The sequence below is a fragment of the Thamnophis sirtalis genome, unplaced genomic scaffold (assembly GCF_051295495.1).
Source record: "Thamnophis sirtalis isolate CommonGarterSnake01/CBP01778 unplaced genomic scaffold, rThaSir2_p1.2 scaffold_10, whole genome shotgun sequence".
In the NCBI taxonomy this organism is placed as follows: Eukaryota; Metazoa; Chordata; class Lepidosauria; order Squamata; family Natricidae; genus Thamnophis; species Thamnophis sirtalis.
The window spans coordinates 52,799,885-52,823,698 of NW_028261390.1; the positions used below are offsets into that span (position 1 = coordinate 52,799,885).

At 35.0% G+C, this 23,814-nt stretch overlaps 1 protein-coding gene across 2 annotated transcripts; it reads left to right on the forward strand.

Annotated features, from left to right (window-relative positions):
* The first annotated feature begins 213 nt into the window (after positions 1 to 213).
* AADAT (aminoadipate aminotransferase) lies at positions 214 to 23,481 on the forward strand. Of its 2 annotated transcripts, none has more exons than XM_087724587.1 (14): positions 214 to 395; positions 2,729 to 2,849; positions 3,961 to 4,129; positions 6,434 to 6,566; positions 7,309 to 7,383; positions 11,593 to 11,802; positions 14,048 to 14,113; positions 14,822 to 14,904; positions 15,349 to 15,445; positions 16,230 to 16,291; positions 17,805 to 17,869; positions 21,278 to 21,384; positions 21,490 to 21,591; positions 22,644 to 23,481. In XM_087724587.1, exons 2-14 carry the CDS (start codon positions 2,783 to 2,785, stop codon positions 22,683 to 22,685), a joined length of 1,278 nt encoding a protein of 425 aa, XP_087580713.1. In that variant the 5' UTR covers positions 214 to 395; positions 2,729 to 2,782; the 3' UTR covers positions 22,686 to 23,481. The 2 variants fall into 2 exon arrangements, with proteins under 2 accessions (XP_087580713.1, XP_087580714.1); XM_087724588.1 differs by lacking the exon at positions 214 to 395 and adding an exon at positions 685 to 982.
* The last annotated feature ends 333 nt before the right edge of the window (positions 23,482 to 23,814 follow it).

Below are 23,814 nucleotides of genomic sequence, written 5' to 3' on the forward strand. Positions count from 1 at the left end.
AAAATGCAAATAGAGTTTGGGATTCAATTACACCATCTTTTTACTGTTCTCCCCGAGCTTCCAAGGTTCAAAGATGACCTGCACGCAGGCAGAATGCCCCAGCTGCCAATCAGAAACACGGATGTGATCACATGTCATGGAACTACATTTCCCATAAGGCAGTCTCTGCCTACATTTCCCAGGAGGTAGTTTCTTAAAGGAGACAGCTCTTAATTCCTACACTATTTACTGTTTATACTGCTGGGGCAGCACAGTTTGCCTGGCTCATGGTTTTTTGTGTTGCCTTCTTTAAAGGAAACGTGGTGGGCAGAATAGAGCAGCGTGGCTTTGCTCAATTTTCCTCGTCCTTCCTGTTTCCAGATAAGCGGCATCACAAATTGCGGTTGGAGTCACAGGTAGGGAAAACCTAAAGCTATGCTTTCTGCCCACGAACGGTGCCCCAATAGTTCTCTCTCGTTTTCTAGAACAGTGTTTTTCAACCACTGTGCCGCGGCACACTAGTGTGCCGTGACATAGTGTAAGGTGTGCCGTGGGAAAATTACTTTATATATAGTCAATATAGGCACAGAGTTAAAAAAATTTAACATTTTCTAATGGTGGTGTGCCTCGTGATTTTTTTCATGAAAAAAGTGTGCCTTTGCACAAAAAAGGTTGAAAAACACTGTTCTAGAATAAGCTTCTATTCCTGTGTGGCTGGGGAGAGAATGAGAGAGCACGAGGTGGAAAGTGATTAAAGAGAAACATTCAGCACCTGTTCAAGAAAACAAGCATTCAGGGTACATATCAGAGAGAATTCTTCCTCGCTGGTGCTTGGTCCACCTTATATGGATTACTGTGTTTAAAAAGCTGAACAACCACTAGATGGCAGCATAGAGATACAGAAAATATTCTTTGCCAGTTTATAGTAGTCATCCGGAAGTTTCAGAGTAGATGTGGCAGATACAGATGCCTGGAATAAATAACCAAACAAAATCCACATAAGGTATAATTGGCCGAATGTTGCCTAATATCTTCATACAAACCCAATCATTCTAATTTGTGGGCAGGGAGCCAGTTTGGTCTGGTGGCTAAGTAAGGTACTAGTTTAGAAACTAGTAGGCATGAAAGCCTACTCTCAACCTGAACAATAGGAAGACAATATGTGGTTAGTTCTAACAATGTTAGAACAATATGTGGTTAGTTCTAGTTGAAGGTATCTCTTATGAGTTATACAGCTGAATTTTTTTCAGAATAGTGGTGCTCTCAAATATATTTCTAGACAAATTGTAATAGGAAGAAGAAAAAATAATTGAAATTATATTCCTCATATATAATTCCTGAGAAGTGTGTAGTAAAAATATCTAGTCTATCAGTGGGCTTACATGTCATTTATTGTAGTTGTTAATATAAGAGGGGTTGTTGCTTATTGGAAAAATACATTTCATATATAGAATAGAATTCTTTATTAGTCAAGTGCGATCAGACGCATAAGGAATTTGTTTCCAGTACATAAGCTTTCCGTGTACGTAAAACAATAGTGATAGATTATTATCATAGTCATTGTAAAAGTAATTGTAAAAATAGATCATAAAACATTAGATACAACACTTAGTGATAGTCATGGATACTAAATAAGCAATCAACATAAATCATACCAGGGTACTAATTGATTTAAATCATAAGATACAAGCAACAAGTTAGAGTCATAAAAAAATAAGGTGATAGAGAATAGGGAAGATGAGAATAATGATGATAAAACTGTCTTTCTAGATAGTTTGATAGTGTTGTGGGAATTAGTTGTTTAGCAGAGTGATGGCATGTGGAGGGGGAGAATTGTCCTTATGTCTAGTTGTTCTGACATGCAGTGCCCTATAGCATTGTTTTGCAGGTAAAAATTGAAACTGTTTATGTCCAGGATGTGAGGCGTCTGTAAATATTTTCACAGCCCCCTTTTTGGTTCGTGCAGTATATAGGTTCTCAATGGAAGGCAGGTTGGTAGCAATTGGTTTTTTTTCTGCAGTTCTAATTATCCGTTGAAGTCTTTTGTTTGTCTTAATTGGTTGCAGTGCCAATCTAGACAGTTATGGAGGTGCAGATGACAGACTCAATAATTCCTCTGTAGAACTGTATCAACAGCTCCTTGGGCAACCTGAGCTTCGTGAGTTGGCTCAGGAAGAACATTCTTTGTTGTGCTTTTTTGATGATGTATTTGATGTTAGATATCCATTTTAAGCCTTGAGATGTTACAGAACCTAGAAACTCCAGTTTTGAAAATATGGGTAAAAAACAAGATTTTTAACTAAATGGACATTTTTTTTAAAAAAAATCAGAATAGTTGGACAATGTCTTTTGTTTGGCAGTTCTAGAAAATCCTAGGTATCCTTAAAAAGAGCCAAAATAGTGAACAGAAAATGGTGGTAACGTAAATAACAGGCTTTCAACTCTATGACAAACAGCATGAAAATTATCATTAATTTTAATATTTCATATTGTATATCTTACATTGAATGTTTACTATTTCATGCTCTGTATCTTTGCCTTGAATATTTGGTAACATTTTTTCCAAAATTATATCTTAACAGGAATGTTTTTTTGAAGAAATTTTTTTTGAACAAATAAAGCTTAAGTAATGAATGATAGATGCGACCCATTCTCTTTTGAATGTTACATTTCTTTAAATGCTTGTTGCAGGTAATAGGATTTTATACCATACATTTTGTGTGCTTATGTTTATTTGTCTTGATTTTAGCTCTTATTATCCAGTTTATTTTGAAGATTGACTTTGCTACTTGGTGCATTAAGCATGAATTATTCACGATTCATTACTGCAGTAAGTGCAGCAAGGAAAGCATCTCCAATAAGAGTCCTCAGTAAGTATATATTTTGCAATTAATTCTTCAGACTTTCCTCAAATTCTAATTAGGGATTGTCATAGACATGATTATTAAGAAAACATGATATATGGAGATGGACACTTCTGGGATTTCTAAACTGTTGTGATTTCCCCACACACACAAACACAAAATAGCTGACCTAAGAGAACTTCCCATTCAGAAGAAAGAGTGCTATAGTATCTTTGGCCACTTATTTCCAAGAAGACAAGTGAGGGGATAACAATGCTCAGAAATTACATAGGAAACAATTATTTGAGCTTCAAGTCTTCTTGGAGTTTTTTGTTCCAAAATTTGTTTCATATAAAGTGCAGAGATTTATTATTTCTGAAAATGTGTCATGGAAGATGGTACTTTGCACAATATCAGCTTTCTAGATAAATTAGTAAATAAATATTTTTTTAAAATTCTTTCAAAAATCCACAAAAAAATCAGGAGGATGCTAATGTACTGCATCCAGGCAAACTTCATAATCTCCCAGAAGCCTGGCTGACATACAATCAATTCCATCAGATAATGAATGAAGGCCTGGATCACAAATGGTTGATCTCATGATAGAGCCAAGGTGGCGCAGTGGTTAAATGCAGCACTGCAGGCTACTGCTAGATCAGCAGTTCAGCGGTTCAAATCTCACCGGCTCAGGGTTGACTCAGCCTTCCATCCTTCTGAGGTGGGTAAAATGAGGACCCAGATTGTTGGGGGCAATATGCTGACTCTCTGTAAACCGCTTAGAGAGGGCTGAAAGCCCTATGAAGCGGTATATAAGTCTACTGCTATTGCTATTGCTATCTTCCAGTCACCCAAATGAGAGTGGGGCCAGCCAAAACTGTTGTAACATTCCTCTTCTGATATGTTTCAACAATGTTCACAAAATCATTCATTTAGTGCAGAAAACTAGGCAGCTATTTTAAAAAATGTCCACACTGGCTACCAGATTTGGCAAAAATCTAGATGACACCTAGGAGACAACAAAGCATTGGGGGATTTTGTTGCGATTTCATAATAGTCTAGATTTTTGCAACTCAGACAGGTAGTACTAATCATATCAGGTATGATTTAAGTTTTGTTTTTGTGTATTCTTTTACTCTAGCTGAATTGATGCAGCAATCTCCCACATCGTTAATTTCTCTGGCTGGAGGAGCACCAAATTCCAACACATTTCCTTTCAAAAGTGCTACCATTATCATTAAAGATGAAACAAGAGTTGAAATCAAGGAAGAGCTGATGAGGAGAGCTCTCCAGTATTCTGCTTCAGCGGGGTATTTTAATGGCAAATAAAAGTGGTGATTTTGAAACCACAAACTCCATAAAAAAAACTTCCAAATGTGGGGGCAGGAGAAATAGTCTCCTTTATCTACTGCAGAGCTTTCTTTCCATTGTTGACCTCCCTGAAAATGTTTAGTGTAGGTAAGATAAGGAAATAGGGCAAGAATGGATACTTTACTTATCCAGAAAGCGGTTCCACCACAAAACCACGGTAGACAAAAGCGCGCTCGATGAAAGCGCATACGTGACATCATCACAGCGCGATGAAAACATCCCGCTGTGAGCGGTAAATTTAAAATTAAAGCGAAAACCTTACCCTAACCCCCCCAAACCTAACCCTAAACCTAACCCTAAACCTAACCCTTAACCTAACCCTAAACCTAACCCTTAACCTAACGCTAAACCTAACACTAACCCTTAACCTAATGCTAAACCTAACCCTAACGCTTAACGTAACCCTAACCCTTAACCTAACCCTAACCCTAACCCTTACCTTTATGTGAATCGGCTTGCTTTAATTTTATTTTAATTTCAATTTAATTTTTTTTTAATTTTTTTCGTCGCGCTGCTGATGACATCAGGTACGCGCTTTCATCGAGCGCGCTTTTGTCTACCGCGGTTTTGACGGGTCACACCAGAAAGCAGCAGATTGTCTTGACAAAACTGCATTCTCTTGGAGTAACAGGTCTACAACTTGGGGAATCCTTTTAAACCAAAGTGGAAAATGTAGCTAGGGGGGGTCTTTGTCCAGCATAAGCTAGTACACCAGTTGCAGATGCCTTTAGAATGGGAGATTTTAATGATAATCATTATAATTAGAATAGTCTATTTCATCAAATGTGATTAGACACACAAGCAATTTGTCTCCAGTGCAGAAGCTCTGTGTACATGCAAAGCAACAGAATAATAGTAATCATAATAATACCAATAAGAGGGTGTAGTAAAAAATATAAGGAGAATAATAATGCTACAGCCATACAACATGGGTAAATGTACATAGACATTAGATAGTACTGTGAGAATTAGATGTTCAGCAGAGTGATTGCACAAGGGAAGAAACTGTCCCTGTGTCTAGTTGTTTGACATTGTTCCGACCACTCGATATAGAGATATTCTATGGAAGGCAGGCTGGCTGCAATTGTTCTTTCTGCAGTCCTAACTATCTGCTTGTGTTTGGTTGCTATATCAAACCAGACAAGTATAAAAGTACAAATGACAACTCAATAATTTCTCTGTAAAAATGTATCAACAGCTCCTAGAGCAGTCTGAACTTCCTGGGCTAACACAGGAAGACCATTCTTTGTTGTGGTTTTTTTAATAATGGTTCTAATGGTAGGTGTCTATTTCAAATCCTGGGAGATTATAGAACCCCCAAACCTGAAGGATTCTGCTGTTGATACTGTGCTATTGAATATAGTAAGAGGTGGTAGAATAAGAGGGCGCCTCCTAAAGTACAGTCTCATCTCATTTATTCTCTTGTCAATTCAAACATGAACAGTTGAAACCTACTCTGATTGAATTTGCTCTTGAAGACAACGCAGGTGATACAAATGCAATGGCCTATATGGTAGCAGGTGAAAATCAGTATGGCAGAGCTACACCAATATTACAGAAGTTGCATTAGTTATGAGAATTACTTGGGTTCAGGGTATATGTAGGGCATTCTACGCATGCTATTTGATCTGTTCTGAAGGCAATGCTCCAGCTTCTTCTCCCTGAGCAAATCAGGGTAGAATGGCTCCAAAGAGCTTAAAGACTTTTTAAATTTGTCCCCATAGAACATTCTCCTGAAATCCATAGTGCCCCTGTAGACTCATTTTTCAAAGAGCAACTAAGACTTGATTCTTTCAAGGAACATTTGGAAATTAAGAGATGCATTGTTGGATTGGATTGGATTGTTTTTAGCCATCAGACTTTTACTGTCACTAAATAGTGATAATGAAGGTAATGGTAATGACAACTGCAAGGGTAAGTCTAAGCTAGGATGTATTTTAAGTAAACAGCAAAAGCTGGTGTGATAGAACAGAATGTTTAACCAAGATCTAAAGGAAGGTATTTGTTCAGATTAGTGACTACATAATAAAAGAATTAAAAGGTAGATTAGATATGTCTAAGAAATGCAAAAAGAATGGTTAAACAGAATGTTTAACCAAGATCTAAAGGAAGGTATTTGTTCAGATTAGTGACTACATAATAAAAGAATTAAAAGGTAGATTAGATATGTCTAAGAAATGCAAAAAGAATGAAAATCTTACGAAGAAATGCATAATACACCTTACTAATGTAGTCATGTTTAGCATTCCAGAACTGTTGTCCTGGTTGAAGGATATGCAGAAGACTATTCATAACCCTCCAACGGTTGACTACAGTCCTAAGGAAGGACAAATGGAAATGTGTATCACTACTGGAAGCCAAGAAGGGCTATGTAAAGTAAGAAAAATGAACTATAATGTACAGTGAGTACAGTGAGCATAATTATATAACTTCTGTGAATCTTTAAAAAGTTGCAATGGCCTTGGCTTTCAAATATGTAGGATTTGTAGGGATTATACAACACATCAAATTGCTTATCCTTGCAGCTGGGTTGTCTTTAGTTCCAGATTATCCTATTTTCTTCTTCCTATTACAGGTATCACTAGTATTTACTACAAACTTTACAAACATATCTCTGTTTAATCTCTTCCTTCTCAGCTCACATATTAATGAATGAGTAGTAAGAAGCGATACTTAGGTAAAGCAGTTGTCGATCCTACTTATTTCAATGAGATCTTCCCTTAGAGAGAGGTGCCTTTTCACAAACTTGTGCAGAAGATAAAAGTTTATTACATGTAATCCCATAAAAAAATTAAAATATGAAGTAAGCAGTTGTATAGATAAACTATGAAGCCATTTACCAGATACATTTACATCCTTAAAGAACCAAAAATGAATTGCAATGGAACAATGTTTTAAAGTTCTTTAACTTTGGTATGTACATAATTGGTTTTGGTTTTTAAACAATTTACTGCAATAAACAAAGTTTTATTTCCTCTTTATGCTTCCCCTTCCCCTTGTATTATGTATTACTGTATACTAACCTTTTTTTAAACTTTTTGTGATTTAAAAATCTCTGTTATTATCAAAGGTCATATTTGTCTGCAGCAGGAAAAATTACTGTCCTGTATATTTTTAGGTGTTTGAAATGCTTATTAATCCTGGAGATAACATTCTTTTGGATGCCCCAACTTATCCTGGGACATTAGCTGCTGTAAGTATTCCACAGATCTGGAAGACTGTGATGGTAAAAACATATAATTTTGCTTCTACATATTTAGGTCTGGCTTCCATTTATACCAGGCCATTTCTTAGATTTTTGCTGAACTAGGAAAGAAGGGGGAGAAATTATTTCCAGTAAATTGATTTCCAAATTACCGGTAATTTAATTTGCATTTCCTGAACTAACCTTAAAATGGTGAATAATTATCCTTCAGTTTTGTAGCTTTTCCTATTCTATAACATGATTTTCCAAAAAAAAAACCTATGAAGAGGTTTGTAATTTGGTAAACCATTTAGTAATAGGAAAGTGCATGCAAAAATTAGAAAAAGTTGAAAATATATTTCTTGCAGTGTTTTTTCATTATACAATTCAAATAAAATGTAAAATTCATTTATAACTTAATAAATGGATGGCTACTTGGTATAGAAAAAGAAAAAAATTCTTTAAACTTTTGCTGTGATTGTTTACACATTTTATTTTTCTTTAATCACTCCATTAATATTATTGAAATTATGATTTATTGCTAGATATATGAGACAGATGTCATTTCTTTTATTGAGGTAAATCATTCATGTTTCACCCGGTCAGAGATGAGAGGAAGATAATAACAGCCTTCCCTAATACTTCTACCACTACTTCCAATCAGTATAGCTACATTTTAACTGAGAAGCCTGGGAATTGTAGTCTCAGCATACTGGTAGCATACCAGACTGGGAGAAATGGAACTAGGAGCCTTCCTATACATTTCAAAGGAACAAATTTGAATGTTTGTGCATCTGTATCCAATCCTGATTCTCTAATGATCTCATACAGTGCAGATAATGTTATAATTTACATAATGACATCTTTAATACATGCTTAAATATATCATATAATATTAAATATGATGTAGGAAACCCATTTAACATATTATAGTAGCATATATGATGTAACCAGGTCACATTGACATTGCATACAAATAAAAACAGGGAGACTTCAGCTGCAATGCCACAACTTCCGTCTTGTTTTGAACTGCCCCTGCAGACATCATTATGTGCATATAATGTAATTCTCAAAATTAAAAAGCTGACCTGTTCCATATAAACAATGTCCTGCATAATGAATATCACCACACAGACTTCAGTTCCCAGAATTCATACTCAGCAATCTCAACATATTTGGAGAAGGCCAAATATGTCTTATTTGGATAAGATTAAAGTAAACTAACTTCATATAACCTTTGCCTAACCAGATTCCACACTACAGGGCGGGGCATAACCTTTTCCTAGGGGGTCACAGCAACACTTGTAATAACAACACAAATAATTCATACACCATTCGAAAGCCCATCAAAAACTGAGTTTATTGACACGATTTAATAGTCAGTATGACCACCATTAGCCCTTCGAACAGCATTCAAACGAGGTGGATAAGAACACAACAAATCTTCAAACAGTTCCGTTCGATTTTCCAGATTTTTCAACACAGTTTCCAAATTCATTCTCAAAGTTTCAACCGAATATCGATTTTGACCTTGCTCCTGAATCATCAGAGCTTCCACTTCATCCTTAATTATGGCCCCAATGTTCTCTGCCGGATTGAGATCTGGCGAATTTCCCGGCCAGACGTCATTGCCCCAAAATTCGACATTGTTTTCCTTTAACAATTGCTGAGTCGCATTTGCACGCATGCAAGGAGCTTTGTCATGAAGAAAGACAGCCTCACCAACCACCAAGACATTGTCTGGATCACTGAGAAATGGAATGACATTCTCCAATAAAATTTTCTCACGGAAATAACTGCCATCCCAGGATTCCCCTTTATCCTTCAAAACCCAATGCAGTTTCTTGGCTGTGAAAATGACGAAAATCCCGATGCAAGTCGGATTGCGAACGATTTGTCGATATCGTTCATGTTTGGCGATGTCGTCGACGTCTTTAGCCCAAATTCGATCGTTCTGGAAATTCGGTTTTCGAATGGCATAAACGAAGAATTCGTCAGATGGCGCCAAATGAAGAAAATCTTCCTCGGTCCATTCAGACAATCAATCGCACAACCAAAGCCGATCTTGAACGTGTGTTTGAGTTTTCAATGGTTTGCAAATGACGTGGAATGGCTTCAAACCTTCTCGTTCTCGATATCGGCCGATTGTCCTTTGATCAACTCGTTTTCCACGAATTTGAAGGATTTCTTGGGCCACTTTTCGGTTTCCTTTTCGTTGTTTGCGACTGCCAGTTGCAATGATGGCTTTGCTTTCTTGGGACAGTTGCAGAGGACGCCCTTCTCCAAATTTTGTGAAACATTCTTGGGCTGTTTTGTTCCAATTATCAGTAACCCAATCCGGATGACGTTTCAATTTGTTTGCAATCCATTTTCGATTGATAAACGTCGCTCCAGCATCGCGAGCCTCTCGAAAGGCAATGCATATTATTCTGTCAATGATCCTTTGTTCTTCCGAATCGAATTTTCCAGCCATTCTTAAAGCAAATTTAACATTTAATAGCTCATTCAATTCAGTTTTTTATGGGCTTTAAAATGAGGTGTCGCGGAAGTTGTAAACTGCTGTCGATCTTGCTGTGACCCCCTAGGAAAAGGTTATGCCCCGCCCTGTATATTGTCTTGCCACATATCTTGTGAACCACCCTTTAGAAACCCAACAGAAAAAAAAGACAAATCGCAATAGGAAAAATATATATCAGAGTTGAGCAATTTTTCTAATGTTTTAAGATGATGATAATGATTATTATTATACAATTGTATCACAGCGGCCAGTTGTTTCGCCGGATTTGGCATTGATTACTAGTGGGGCCCACTCAGGAGCCTAGGACGTCATAATGTATTTTCGTAATATGCGTGCAGATCCAAGCAGTGCGGTTTTTTGCATTTGACTGATGGTGATTTTGTCAATTTTTAACTGTTTTAAATGTAATTCCAGTGCTTTTGGAATAGCACCCAGTGTGCCAATTACCACTGGAATTACCACTGCTGGTTTGTGCCATAGTCGTTGAATTTCAATTTTTAAGTCCTGGTATTTCACAATTTTTTCATATTCCTTCTCGTCGACCCTGCTATCACCTGGTATTGCGATGTCTATGATTGTAACCTTATTTTTCTCAACCAGTGTGATATCTGGTGTATTATGCGCCAGTATTTTGTCTGTTTGTATGCAAAAATCTCACAAGATCTTGACCATCTGATTTTCGGTGACTTTTTCAGGCTTATGTTCCCACCAGTTTGTTACTGTTTTAATATTATAATTTTTGCACAAATTCCAATGGATCATTTGTGCTATTGAATTGTGCCGCAATTTATAATCAGTCTGCGCGATTTTTTTACAGTTTCAACAGTTTCATCAGCTTCTTTGCAAAGTCTGCATTTGGCATCATCAGAGGATTTTTCGATTTTGGCCTTAATGGCATTTGTGCGGATAGCTTGTTCTTGCGCAGCCAGGATTAGTGACTCTGTTTCTTTCTTTAATGTACCTATTGTTAACCATAACCAAGTTTGTTCACTGTCCACTTTATCTTTTATTTTTTCCAGAAATTGGTCATGCAGTGCTTTGTTCTGCCAACTCTCCATTCTTGATTTTATCACATCTTTTCTGTATTCTTGTTTCATCTGTTGGGCCTTCAGTAGATTTTTGTTCTTTACTTCGATTAATAGATGTTATTGACTTTCTTTAAACGATCAGCCAGTGCATGTTTTTCTTCTTCAACTGTTTGCTTCACTTGTAATAATCCTCTGCCACCTGATTTTCGGGGCAGGTATGAGTATATCAGTATCAGTATCACTATGTGGATGTAAACTGTAGTGCATTGTCATTAGTTTCCTGGTTTTTCAGTCCAAAAGGTCCAAATCAGCTTGTGTCCAGTTAACTATACCAGCTGTGTATCTTATAACTGGTATTGCCCAGGTATTTATGGCCTTGATTATATTTCCACCATTCAATTTAGATTTCAAAATTTTCCTAACTCTGTTGGTGTACTCTCGCCTGACAATAGTTGTTTTTTGTTGTTATTATTATTATTATTATTATTATTATTATTATTAGTAGTAGTAGTAGTAGTAGTAGTCACAAGATGACCAATGATATATAAGAATGGATGATTTAGTTTACAGGAATATGAGCACGTTATAGCAAGTTTAGACATTAATTTATCAAAAGCTGAATAGAATGCATATGTACAATAAATGCTTGTGTCTCTTCTTTTATTAAAATAGCTTAGACCGCTAGGTTGTAACATCATAAATGTGCCCAGTGACCAGCATGGTATGATTCCAAAAGCTTTGAAAGAAGTTCTTTCCAGATGGAATCCCGAAGATGTAAAAAAGCTCAAGAATGATACCCCAAAATTTCTATATACAATTCCTAATGGTGGCAATCCAACAGGAGCCTCATTGACAACAGAACGCAAGAAAGAGATCTATCAGGTATAATCATTCAATAAATGACGTGGTCTCTATACACATTTTTATATCATTTAATCTTGTAATGGCAAAATCAGGGTCTGCCTTTCTACTTACGTAAAAGCATGAGACGATGCCTTTTTCCCAGAAAAGAAAGGTTTATTATTATTATTATTGAATGCATTCAAGAGACCAGTAGATTTCCACCTAACTGATCTGATCTTAGGTACATTTTGACAGAGGTTTTATACCTTTGAAATGGTTATTACAAATCATATAGACGTCATATAGGCGTGCACTAATCCAGGTCATAACTTCTCACCTAAGTCAGCACAAAGTTATTTCGGGTGAATTACAAATATTTAAGGAAAATTACAATACATGATTCCCAAACCACAATAGGGAAGTAAAGTGAAACTAAAAGAGAAGTGAATCTTGGTTACTCATGCAGAAAAAGGAAAAAGTCAGAACGCCACTCAGAGATATTGCTAAAAATATGGTTAACCTATAGCTTGTTTACAAGGTGAACTTTGCCTTTTCATAAGCTGTGTTCTATGACTAAGATACTGTGGTTACTTGCCCACCCAGTTTCCCCTACTTGCGAAAACCTGGCTTCCTGTGTTTCAAGCAGAAAGAAATATGTTCCTCATTCTTGTTCGTTAGGTGAAAGAGCATAAGCAGAGTTTTGATTTTTGAAGTTTTAGAATTAGACAAGTAGCCTGATTAAGTATTTAGGGGTTCACTGGTGGACCCCATGCTGTTTCAATCTAAGATGCAAGTAAACGTCAGTCTAAAATAAATGACTGTTTATTATCATGGGAAAGGCTTGCTCAGAATGTCAGAATAATAATATGCAAACAAAAAAATACAATTCAAAAAGTAATCTGTGATGTAGGTATATGGTAGATATAAAATAATGTTTCCTTGCTTATTTGTGTATTCAATGAGAGAACAAATGTATTCCATAAGATTACTTATTTTTCCAATTTATATTTTTTAAAACCTGGGATTAAATATTTGATAATTAAACATGTAATTGAAATATGATATTGATTACCCTTTTGGGCTCATATCTATATCTATCTATATTTACGTCTGTCTGTATATATACCAATATATATCTACAGTATATATATCATATCGATCTAGATATATAATTCTTATATATACAGATCCACATTAATTTTTGGGGGGGAAATTAACATTCATATGCTTTTTTGTTTGTGTTAATTGGTTCTTTCAATGAAACAATTCTATCTGATTTCAAAGGTTGAAGTTGTGAATGAGAATACTTTTTAAATCAGGCCTGGGAAATCTGTAGTTCTAGATCTTTTTTCCAATCCTTCACAGTAGTTAGGATTATCAGGGATTAAAGAGTTCATCTGGACAATCATCAAAAAACCCACAGCATCAATTTTGCCATAAATCCGTCCATAGTATTTCTATTGTTCAATCATATTTCCTACTATTAATTTGAATTTACTTCTTTTTTTTCTAATATTTATACAATTACTTTTTTCAGAATTAGCTAGGTTGAACTGTTCTTAATCAAATTGTATTTGAATTTACATTTGTTTTCTAACTTGTGCAATAATGTGCTTTGCCATTAGTGGGAATCTCTATGGGATAATTCGTAATTCATAATTTAATGAGCTTATATGCCGCCCAATCCCGGAGGACTCCGGGCGGCTTACAAATACGAGATAAAATAAAATAACAAATAGGGGAAAGAAACAAAGACAGTTTAAAAAAACACAACATACATTTGGCTTAACTGGGGGTTGGACCTGATTTAAAAATCAGCAACCCCAGGCCTGTCGGAACAGCCAGGTTTTGGTGGCTTTTTGGAAGGCCACGAGAGTGGGAAGGGTCCGGATCTCTGCTGGTAGCTTGTTCCACAGAGCCGGAGCAGCTGCAGAAAAGGGTCTCCCCCGAGTGGTCGCCAGCCGGCATTGTCCGGTCAACGGCACCCGGAGGAGGCCTAGCCTGTAGGTTCTTATCGGACGTTGGGAGGTATGTAGCAGGAGGCGGTCTCTCAGATATCCATCCATGGGGATTCCCATTGTATGCCTTGACTGAGGTTCTGGGAACAATGTTGATTTCAGTAAGAAAATTGAAACAGACTTCAGAATTTCCCCAACCGAAAATAACTGATTATTTAACAATAGAGCAGAGCTAATTGGTAACCATAATATATCATTGTGAAATAATTGTTTTATTTTATTATTTTGTCTGTGTGTATGAATATAGGTGTATATATTTCTTTCAGCTTGCAAGACAATATGATTTCCTTATAATAGAAGATGATCCATATTATTTCCTTCAATTTAACAAGGTGACTTTTTGTCAATTGTTTTTGAATCAGAAGGCACAGCAAAGAATGTATGAATTTGAATTCTTTGGATACAAATTTATAAATCGTGTTACAATTTGTCACTACTATTTCCACAGTCAGTAGAATATTTTGTCCATTAATTATGATGCTGTTTTCAAAGCTACAGACATGAAGGCATACCATAGACTTCTTGTACATATGCATTTCAAGCCACAACAGTATACATAAGAGAGTATCATTATGTTTATAGACTTATATGCTGAGCAATATCACAGTTTTTATCAGTTATTAAAAATATGAGTAGCATACCTGTGATTTCATCTACACACATTTCAATTTAAGGAAAAAAACACTAGTCCAAAACATTCTGTTTAGAATTTTTGTATCTTAATAATATATTACGGTCAAGAGGAATCATTAATGATGGTAATTCTCCATTGCCAAATATGCCACTTCTTGTACATACCTGGTTATACTTTAAATAATTGATGGATGTTACAGAATAAATTTGGGACAGATATTGAGATGGACAGGAATATAATGGGAAATCCTGATACCTGAATGGAAATGTTGGATGTAGCCCAGTTTTGATGCATGAATATGTTTCATAATGCATGTACACTGTTTTTTAAAACTTTTTCATAACATATGAGCCACCATGTGCAAGTATTAGTTACTAACAGCAAACCTTTACTTTCTTTCCCAAAGCCTTGGGCACCAACTTTTCTTTCAATGGACATAGATGGGAGAGTAATCAGGACTGACTCCTTTTCTAAGATCCTGTCATCCGGGTAAATTCAATTGCACCATAGCTGGACATAGAATTGCCTGGCCAAGCACACACTTGAAAATCCCTAAAGCTACTGGTATACATTTAATTTGAAAAAAAAAAAGATATTTTTATTGTAGTCTTCCTTGAAATTGACTTATATGGTTTAACAGTCAAGTGCTGTTCCATGTATACATCTTCTGCTCTTCAATTTTCATGACACTAATCTTTTTCCTGAAACAGTATCAGATATTTCCTTTGTCTTAATTGTTCCATAATACTTAGATTCCTACTTCATTAACTTTTATAAAATTGGTTTGTTTTTCTCTTTCTGATACTTTCATAATTCCCTTTTGTTGCCTCAAAATCACTATGAATATTAGGATATATATTGTCTTCCACAATTTTGGACATGGCATTTTATGGGTAGGTAAAGTATTTTAAGTATATTTTTATTTTTGCACAGGCTACGAATTGGATTTCTAACTGGTCCCAAGCCATTAATTGATAGAGTTATTCTACATATACAGGTTTCCACAATGCACACCAGTACCTTCACCCAAGTAAGAATTATCATTTTTCTAACTAAATATAAAAATATACTATCTTAACTTTTAGACACAAACATCAATATAACATCCACGTATTTACAGAATTGTTTAAAACTGAACATACTAAAAAAAGCTCTTCATTGTTTATAATTCCTCCATACTATATATTATGTATGATTAGCATAGTTTTAATAAAAAATAATTTTTTCATAAGGAAAAAAATACCAACAGGATGAAAAGCTAGGCCATTTTAAAAAGAAAATATTCTGTCACTGATTCTGTTTAATAGCATGTTAAAATACTTTATAACTCGTTTACAGTGGTGAGCATTTGAAAAATCTTATATAGTATTAGATTTTCTGCAGTGAGCCCTTTCTCTGTTCCACTTCTGTAGCTGTATTAATAATGCTGTGAACAAGCCTGAATTAAGCAATGCTTTGAACATCACCCCAAAGTACACAACACCAAACTACTATTACTTACTATTGTTAATACTATGGTATTAACAGAATAGTATCGGTGCCTAGCATATCTATTTATAAAAATGATTGTAGAGTTTCAAATCTTACAAGGTTGCACTTGTGCATAGATTTTTTTAATTCTTTGACTCAATCTTAACTCCTAACAATTTCCTGAACATGGACCTGCAGTAGATTTTTTTAAGACTAATCATCCTGTTCATAGGATTGTGTTACATGGTCTTTTTTTGTTTATTAAGCCATTTTAGGGGTTTTTTTTTACTGGTGTCTGTTGATGAGCAAATAACATATTGACTGTAGCCCCACTATTTCTATAGCTTATAATAGCCCAGCTTCTTCAACAATGGGGACTGAAGGGTTTCCTGGACCACATAGACAGGTAAATTATATTTAGTATATTTCAGTTTTGGCATATTTTATGTTTTCTTTAATTACTATGCTCTTGTATATATTTTAAATATATGTTTTAATATTACTATCACAAATAGTCCTACATATACACACACACATATTCTGTACATAAAGACATTTATATAATGACCACAATAATATATGCAATTTATTGTGCTGAAATCCATCCATTTGAATGTATAGAATTCAGATTTAATTGCCTGAGAGCTACCTATTGAAATACTTGCTAGAAATTCTGGACATTGTGATCTAAAATATCTGATAATGCAGCAAGTGATGCTAACTTCTAATTTAAAATATTTAGAATAAAATTTCTATTTCTAACAGTATCAAAAAATTACTTACTGTACATGTTTTGCAGGACTCTGCATTTTATATCCTGGCTTTTGGAAATTGTAGAAATAAATAAATTACAAATTGGGGAAACTGGAAAAATTGCAAGCAAAATTGGTATCTCTGGAGAGTTTACATCAAATGGATAAGTTCACAAGAAATTAATATAAAGTGGCTAAAATGTATCACCGCACTGGCGTCAGTTGCAATCTGTCCTGTACATTTGAAAGGAGCAGGCGAAAAAAGGAATGCTTTTTCATGAACTCTGTTCAGAGACCAACTCTGTTTAAATTCCTGCTACCAAAGTGTTTCCATTGATAATGGTTACTAGAACTGTGAATTAAGCTTCTATGTAATTTGTTGAGGCTTTTTTCATCCTATCTCATATTGTTTTCCTTTTGGGTCACAGTTTCAGTTGTAGCTTGCATATGTTATTTTATATAAGAATGCCATAGTCCACATTATTTGGACATCCTCTCCCACCAGGTATACAATCTATAAATATCTTTTTGTGCCAGAAAAGAGCTAAGAGACAGAAATATATTCAGATTTGTGCTACAGTCACTGAAAATTGAAATCCAATACTTCACATTTATATCATCATTGTCATCTGAACAATAAATGATCCTAATAATGATATACAGATTTTGTTTGTTCTTTAATGATTCTGATATCTGTGTATCGTTATTAGGAATGATGCATCCAAGTGCACCCAAATCAATATAGTTTGAATGCATCACAGATATATACAAAACAACCATGAAGAGGAAGGCCATGTAATGTTCTTTGCATGCTGATTATATATACAGTATTTCTTCTGGCAGATTTTTATTTAACAATTGCTTGTAGTAACAAAAAATTGTCTTAATGTTGGAGAATATCTACAAATTGTCATTTAAGGCACAGAAGTCTTTAAAACCAATTTTTCGTTCTATAAAGTCCACAAAGTCTTCTCTAAACCAGGGAGTTGACAATCTGTGGACTTCAAGTCAGAATTTCCCAGCCAGCCATGCTGAGTCTTCAAGTTGCCATGGTTGGCGTCCCCTCTCCTAAATTACCTTCCTTGTTTTCAGCATCAGAACTGTTAATTTCGAAGTGTTTCTTTGTCATGATGCTTTTCTCTTTTTCTTTTTCTCATCTTCTGCTAGTGTGGTGGATTTTTATAAACAACAGCGAGATGTGATGCTTAATGCAGCAGACAAATGGCTAAAAGGTTGGAGTCAATAATGAACAATTGATCTATTTCTATATGACTGAAATATAATACAAAAAAGATTATTAAAAAGGGAAATGTACAACTTTTTGTCTTGAGAAATGTGTGAAAAATTAATGTAGGGTTATTTAAAAAATCAATTTTATTTAAATAAGCAATTATAGTGGGCAATGTAAAGTAACTCTTATAACATAGCAATTTCAGTTAAATACATCATTTTTTTTCCTTCTGAAGGTTGTTCAGTGCTCATTGATGAATTGCCTGTGCAAATATAATATGGTCCTTTTCCTTTAGCATTTCATTCCTGTATTTCATTCCTGCTACTGCTGTGCTCCTACAAGTGTTCCAGATAATATACATATAGTTGTTGTTCCTTTTAGTAAAGAAGCTCCTCTATCAGACATAACTTCATTTACTGGCATCATTACTAGCCAATAAAACTCAGCACAATCCTTGGATATAGATATATAGATATGGCTATATGGTTATATACATTTGTCAAATCCGTAATCCTTCCCACATGTTATTACATTCTACTAATGGTGGTGCTAATTGTTCACAACCACTTATTCAATAAATTGTGTATAGATAATACTAAGTTTATGAAAACTGTTAGGACAGAATTCCCATTGCTAAGCAAGATCTATTTTGCTGCAGTTGTTAAGTGAATCCAGCTTTTCTTATTTACTTTGCTTGTTGGAAATCAGCTGGAAAAATCACAAATCATGATAACATGACCCCAGAAGGCTGCAACTGTCATAAATAAATGCCAGTTGCCAAGCACCAGAATTTTGATCATGTGACCATGGGGATGCTGCAACTGTTATAAGTGTGAAGCCTAGTTGCAAGCCACTTTTTTCAGTTCCATTGTAACCGAACAGTCACTAAACAAATACAAGACTACCTGTATTGGAGCTAACCATTATAACTAATATGATAGCTATTTCACCAGACACAACCTGATGGATGTCTTTGTATCACCCTCACTAGATAGACCAGACTAGGGATTCAACCCCACAGAAAGGCTAAAACTGGCTTCATTAGTAACACTTATACAAACAGAATTTTGAAAATCTGATTTTGCTCCATAAAGACCATCTTCCTTATTCTCTGGTACCAGCCTAAAGCTCACTCATATATGCAGAGGTTTACTCAAAAGGAAATCCTATTTTCTTCATTTGAACAGATTTTTCAATATAGCCACGTTGTGAAGAAAATAAGTTGCATTTATTTTATCAGCAGTTAATTAACATGAAAACATGCATATACCATACATATACTGTAGTGTTTGGTCTGTACCCAGCCAGGATTTTGTAGTTTACATCAATCAATCAATCAGTCAATCAGAATAGAGTTGGAAGAGACCTTGGAGGTCTTCTGTCCAACCCCCAGCTGAAGCTGGACATCCTATACTATTTCAGACAAGTGACTGTCCAGGCTCCTTTTAAAAACTTCCAGTAATGAAGCCACAACTTCTGAAGACAAACTGTTCACTGATTAATTGTTTTCACTGTTCACTGTTTTCACTGGAACTTACTCCTTAATCCCCAGTTGCTTCTCTACTTGATTAATTTCCATCTATTGTTCCTTGTCCTGGCCTCTGGGGCTTTGGAACATAAGTTGACCCCCTCTTTGTGGCAGCTTCTCAAATATTAGGAAAACAGAATAACAGAGTTGGGAGGGACCTTGGAGTCTTCTAGTCCAACCCCCTGCTTAGGCAGGAAACCCTACACCACTTCAGACAAATGGTTATCCAATATCTTCTTTAAAAATTCCAGTTTTGGAGCGTTCACAACTTCTGGAGGCAAGTTGTTCCACTGATTAATTGTTCTATCTGCCAGGAAATTTCTCCATAGTTCTAGGTTGCTTCTCCTTGATTAATTTCCATCCATTGCTTCTTATCCTGCCCTCAGGGGCCCTCTTCTTTGTGGCAGCTTCTGAGATATTGGAACACAGCTATCATGTCACTCCTAGTCCTTCTTTTCATCAAACTAGACATACCCAGTTCCTGCAACCATTCTTCATATGTTTTAGCCTCCAGTCCCATCATGTCACCCCTAGTCCTTCTTTTCTCTAGACTAGCCAAACCCAAATCCTGCAACTGTTCTTCATATGTTTTAGTCTCCAAGGTTTTAATCATCTTAGTTTCTCTTCTTTGCACTTTTTCCAAAGTCTCAACATCTTTTTTGTAATGTGACCAAAAGCAGATGCAATATTCTAGGTGGGGCCTTACTAAGGCTTTATAAAGTAGTACTAACGCTTCACATGATTTTGAGTCTATGCCTCTGTTAATGCAACCAAGGAGTGTATTAGCTTTTTTGGCTGCTGCTGCACATTTGAGTCTTTAATGCGTCTTGGGTCTGTTTTTATATCTCCTACTTTTTAACTGGGTTTTCCATCCTTTCCATCAATCTCTACTTCATTGTGTTTTTTATTTCTTTTCTTCTTCTTTCTCTTTACTCCCTACCTTCTTATATGATTGGTTATCTAGTGTTTTTTGCTTGGAATTAGGTCTTGAAGATTTCCCCACCCCCCATCCTCAATTTTAGCCCTTTGGATAAGATGAGCCAGTCATTTTCTGAATACATTATTTCCAGTTCTTGTGAGGCTGTCTCCATCCCCTAGCCCTTTCATGTAGGTAATGCAGACCACGATCTAGGAAACAGAAGTTCTGTAGATGACACCAGTTTTTAAGCCAGTGGTTTGTTTCTACAATCCTTTGTTCCCTCATTGGATGTTGCCCTTTTTGTTGGAAGTATAGATGAAAATACCACTTGTGCACCTAATTCTTTAATTTTCTTCCCTAGCCGTTCATAATCACTTGTTATTGTTTTAGAATTCATTGTTGTGTTATTGGACCCCATGTGTAGGAGAAGAAAGTGGTGGTAATCCGTGGGGCTGATTATCTTAGTAAGGTACTCAGTTACATCTTTGATTTTTGCTCCAGGGAGACCTCCCCGGATTGACTATTCAGTCTGCAGACTATAGTTTCTGTTCCCTGAGAAATTGAATCTCTTTTCAATATTTGCTTCCCCCCACCCCCACTAGAGAAGTAAACTATTCTTCCTGTCACAGGAATGCTGGGTTGTATCTCTTTTTTAGAAACTATTGATGAGTTTTCCTAGTCCTGTTCTTTCTCATAGTGTAACTCATAGGACAAAAGCAGCTAAGGAGAAAGCCTTTTCACTTCAGCTTTATCTTAAAAGGAGAAACTTTTGCTACTCTGATAAGAGATCTGAGTTTACTTTCCGCCCATTCACGGGGTAAAGAAGTCAGCACATGCAGTTACGTTTTAAATCATGACTTATACTTCAGTGCGTTTCTAAAGTAATTTCTTAAATTAGTTGATTATAGGCATGCATGTGTTTTTCTGTTTTTCATTCTCCCATTTCATTTCTCTCATTTAAGGTCTGGCAGACTGGCATGTCCCTGCTGCTGGGATGTTTCTATGGATTAAGATTAAGGGAGTTCCTGATACCCAAGAACTGATCATGAAAAAAGCTTTGGAGAAACAGGTATGAAAAATAAATACTGAACCTAAAATAAAATGGGGAGGAAGGGCTAATAAAAATTTTAACAGTTTCTAAGCTTATGACTGACTGAGAAAGGTTCTACTTTAGGTGTTGCTGGTCCCTGGATGTTCATTTAACATTAACAGTTCTGATCCCAGTTCTTATGTCAGAGCCTCCTTCTCTCTCTCTTCTCCAAGTCAGATTGATCAGGTGAGTGAAGTTTGCCTTTTCATAAGACTCACAGTCATTATTATTATTATGTTATAGTTGATAAACCATGTTCTATTCAATTACAGTCTTTCCGTCTTTCTGTTTCGGCTGAATTTGGGCTAACAAATTTGATTCTTTCATGTATGTTACATTACTTTTCATGTGTACGTTGAAAGGATGATTTAGTTATTTGCTGTAAAAATTTTAAGGACTAGAAAGTTAATTCAGTCTTATAGAGTAGGGTATTGATATAGGCAGTCATAGAATCCTGCTTTTATGTAATATTAGAATGATCTCCATGTAACAATGGAATATTGCTATTAATTTCTGTATATGTAGATATATCCATGAAATATTGTAGGCATTTGCAGATATTTAGTTATCAAGTCAATTTGCCAGGAATAGTACGAATATAGTTAATGTAGGATTTTTTAAAAAAGATTTCTACTCAAATTTATGAATAGTGCCAATGCATAGAAGAATGATTTCTCTTCATCTAAACCTTAATTCCATTTACACAACAAAAAATATATTTAAGAGAAATATATGTATAGACATTACATGAAACAATTCAATGCACATTCAATGTAGAACCTTGTGGCATTGATCATGAGAAATATGGTAAATGGAAAAAATATTGGGTAACATATGGATCATCTATGTAGTTATTTCATATCTTGGAATTCCAACTTATGTTTCTGCATTTGTATTGATGAAACTACATTGGAAAATAATCAATTTCTTTTACATGCACACCTAGTGCACTCCTTGATATAATACGGTTCCAAACATTTATTGGTTTTATTTTGTTATTATAATAATTCATAATAGTATTCATTATAATTATATACCCACTATTATTTTTAGGGTTAAACAATGTTGTACAAAATAGTAAGCTAAATGGATGAGATAAAAGGAAATAAAGCTAAATCTAGTTTACAATATCATCAGCGTTCACTACATCTTTCAAACTTTTGTTTTTGCAAACTAATCTTATTTTTAACCACATCTTTTTACTGACTCATGTCATATAAATAGTGTTATTTTTACAGGGTTTCCGAAGATTGGCTGACCTCATTAAAGAAGCTGCATGATTTTATTAAATGAAAAATCTCCAAGAAGCTAGAAGATTTCAAGATAAAACAACTTAAAAAAAATATGTTCCTCCAGCTGTAAAGAGTATACAATGATACAGAACATATGTGATAAAGAATGTTATGCTCTTTTAAAATGTACATTAACATCTCAAAACATTGTATGAATAAGTGCAAAAACTTACCTATTAAATTAGGTTGCCACAAAACTTTACTCAGGGTGAAATCACCAAAGTTTTAAATACTTTTCAGATTTCATGGGGATTCTCTTGTTTTGTCTTAGTATTCTCCCTGAAACTTTATACAGCACATCTCAAAATCAAGCTTATTTGTGTGGAATTGATTTAATTTCTGTTTCTTTTAATAATGTTCTGTATCTTCTAATACTCATCATGGTTCATTCAGAAAATCTTTAAAACTACTCTATATGTTGTATTAATATATTATTTGAAGTTTTCTGCAAATGGAAACTTAGAACTCAAGGAAACCAATTTTTACAGATAAGAATGAGCAGAATTTTAGAATAGATTCTCTAATATGAGCAACTTTATTTTTGGCTCATTTAAATTAAATATTCCATTCTATAATGGTGTGTATCGCTTATAAATTAAAGGCCATATTTGATGTTATTATAGTGATTCTTTCACAGCAATGTTTTCCATGGAAATCCTGATTTCCTATAGTTAAAATTTTGAATTAAGAAAGCACATCTTCTTCATTTCAATGTGTAAAATTCCAATGTGTAAAATATATTTTATATGGATATTTTATATTATTTATAAAAATGATATTTATATTTTACTGAATTTTCTTCTACACACTCAACTATAAGATTCTCATCCTCTAATTTTAAAAAAAAACACCTACATTAAATAACATTGTGCCTATTTCTTCTGAGAGTAGATAGCTTTTTTTCACAAAACATATTTTAAATACTCAATAATTGAATTATAGAAGTCAAGTCATATAATACTTATGAGAAGAGAAATACTTCCTCTGCCTGGTTATTGGCCAAGCAAAACTCGCCTACTTGAAGAGCCGAGAAAAGTCAAAAATTCTTTTGCACCAGTGCATTTATTTGTCATATTTTTAGTACTTTAAAATAGAAATGCTGATACTCTTGTAAGAA

Bases quoted from the DNA above. Each gene is read 5' to 3' on its own strand.
- AADAT (XM_087724587.1), top strand. From the start codon at position 2,783: ATGAATTATTCACGATTCATTACTGCAGTAAGTGCAGCAAGGAAAGCA. The intron at 4,130-6,433 runs GTATTTTAATGG...AGTCATGTTTAG, and splicing joins CAGTATTCTGCTTCAGCGGG to CATTCCAGAACTGTTGTCCT. The intron at 11,803-14,047 runs GTATAATCATTC...TATTTCTTTCAG, and splicing joins GCAAGAAAGAGATCTATCAG to CTTGCAAGACAATATGATTT.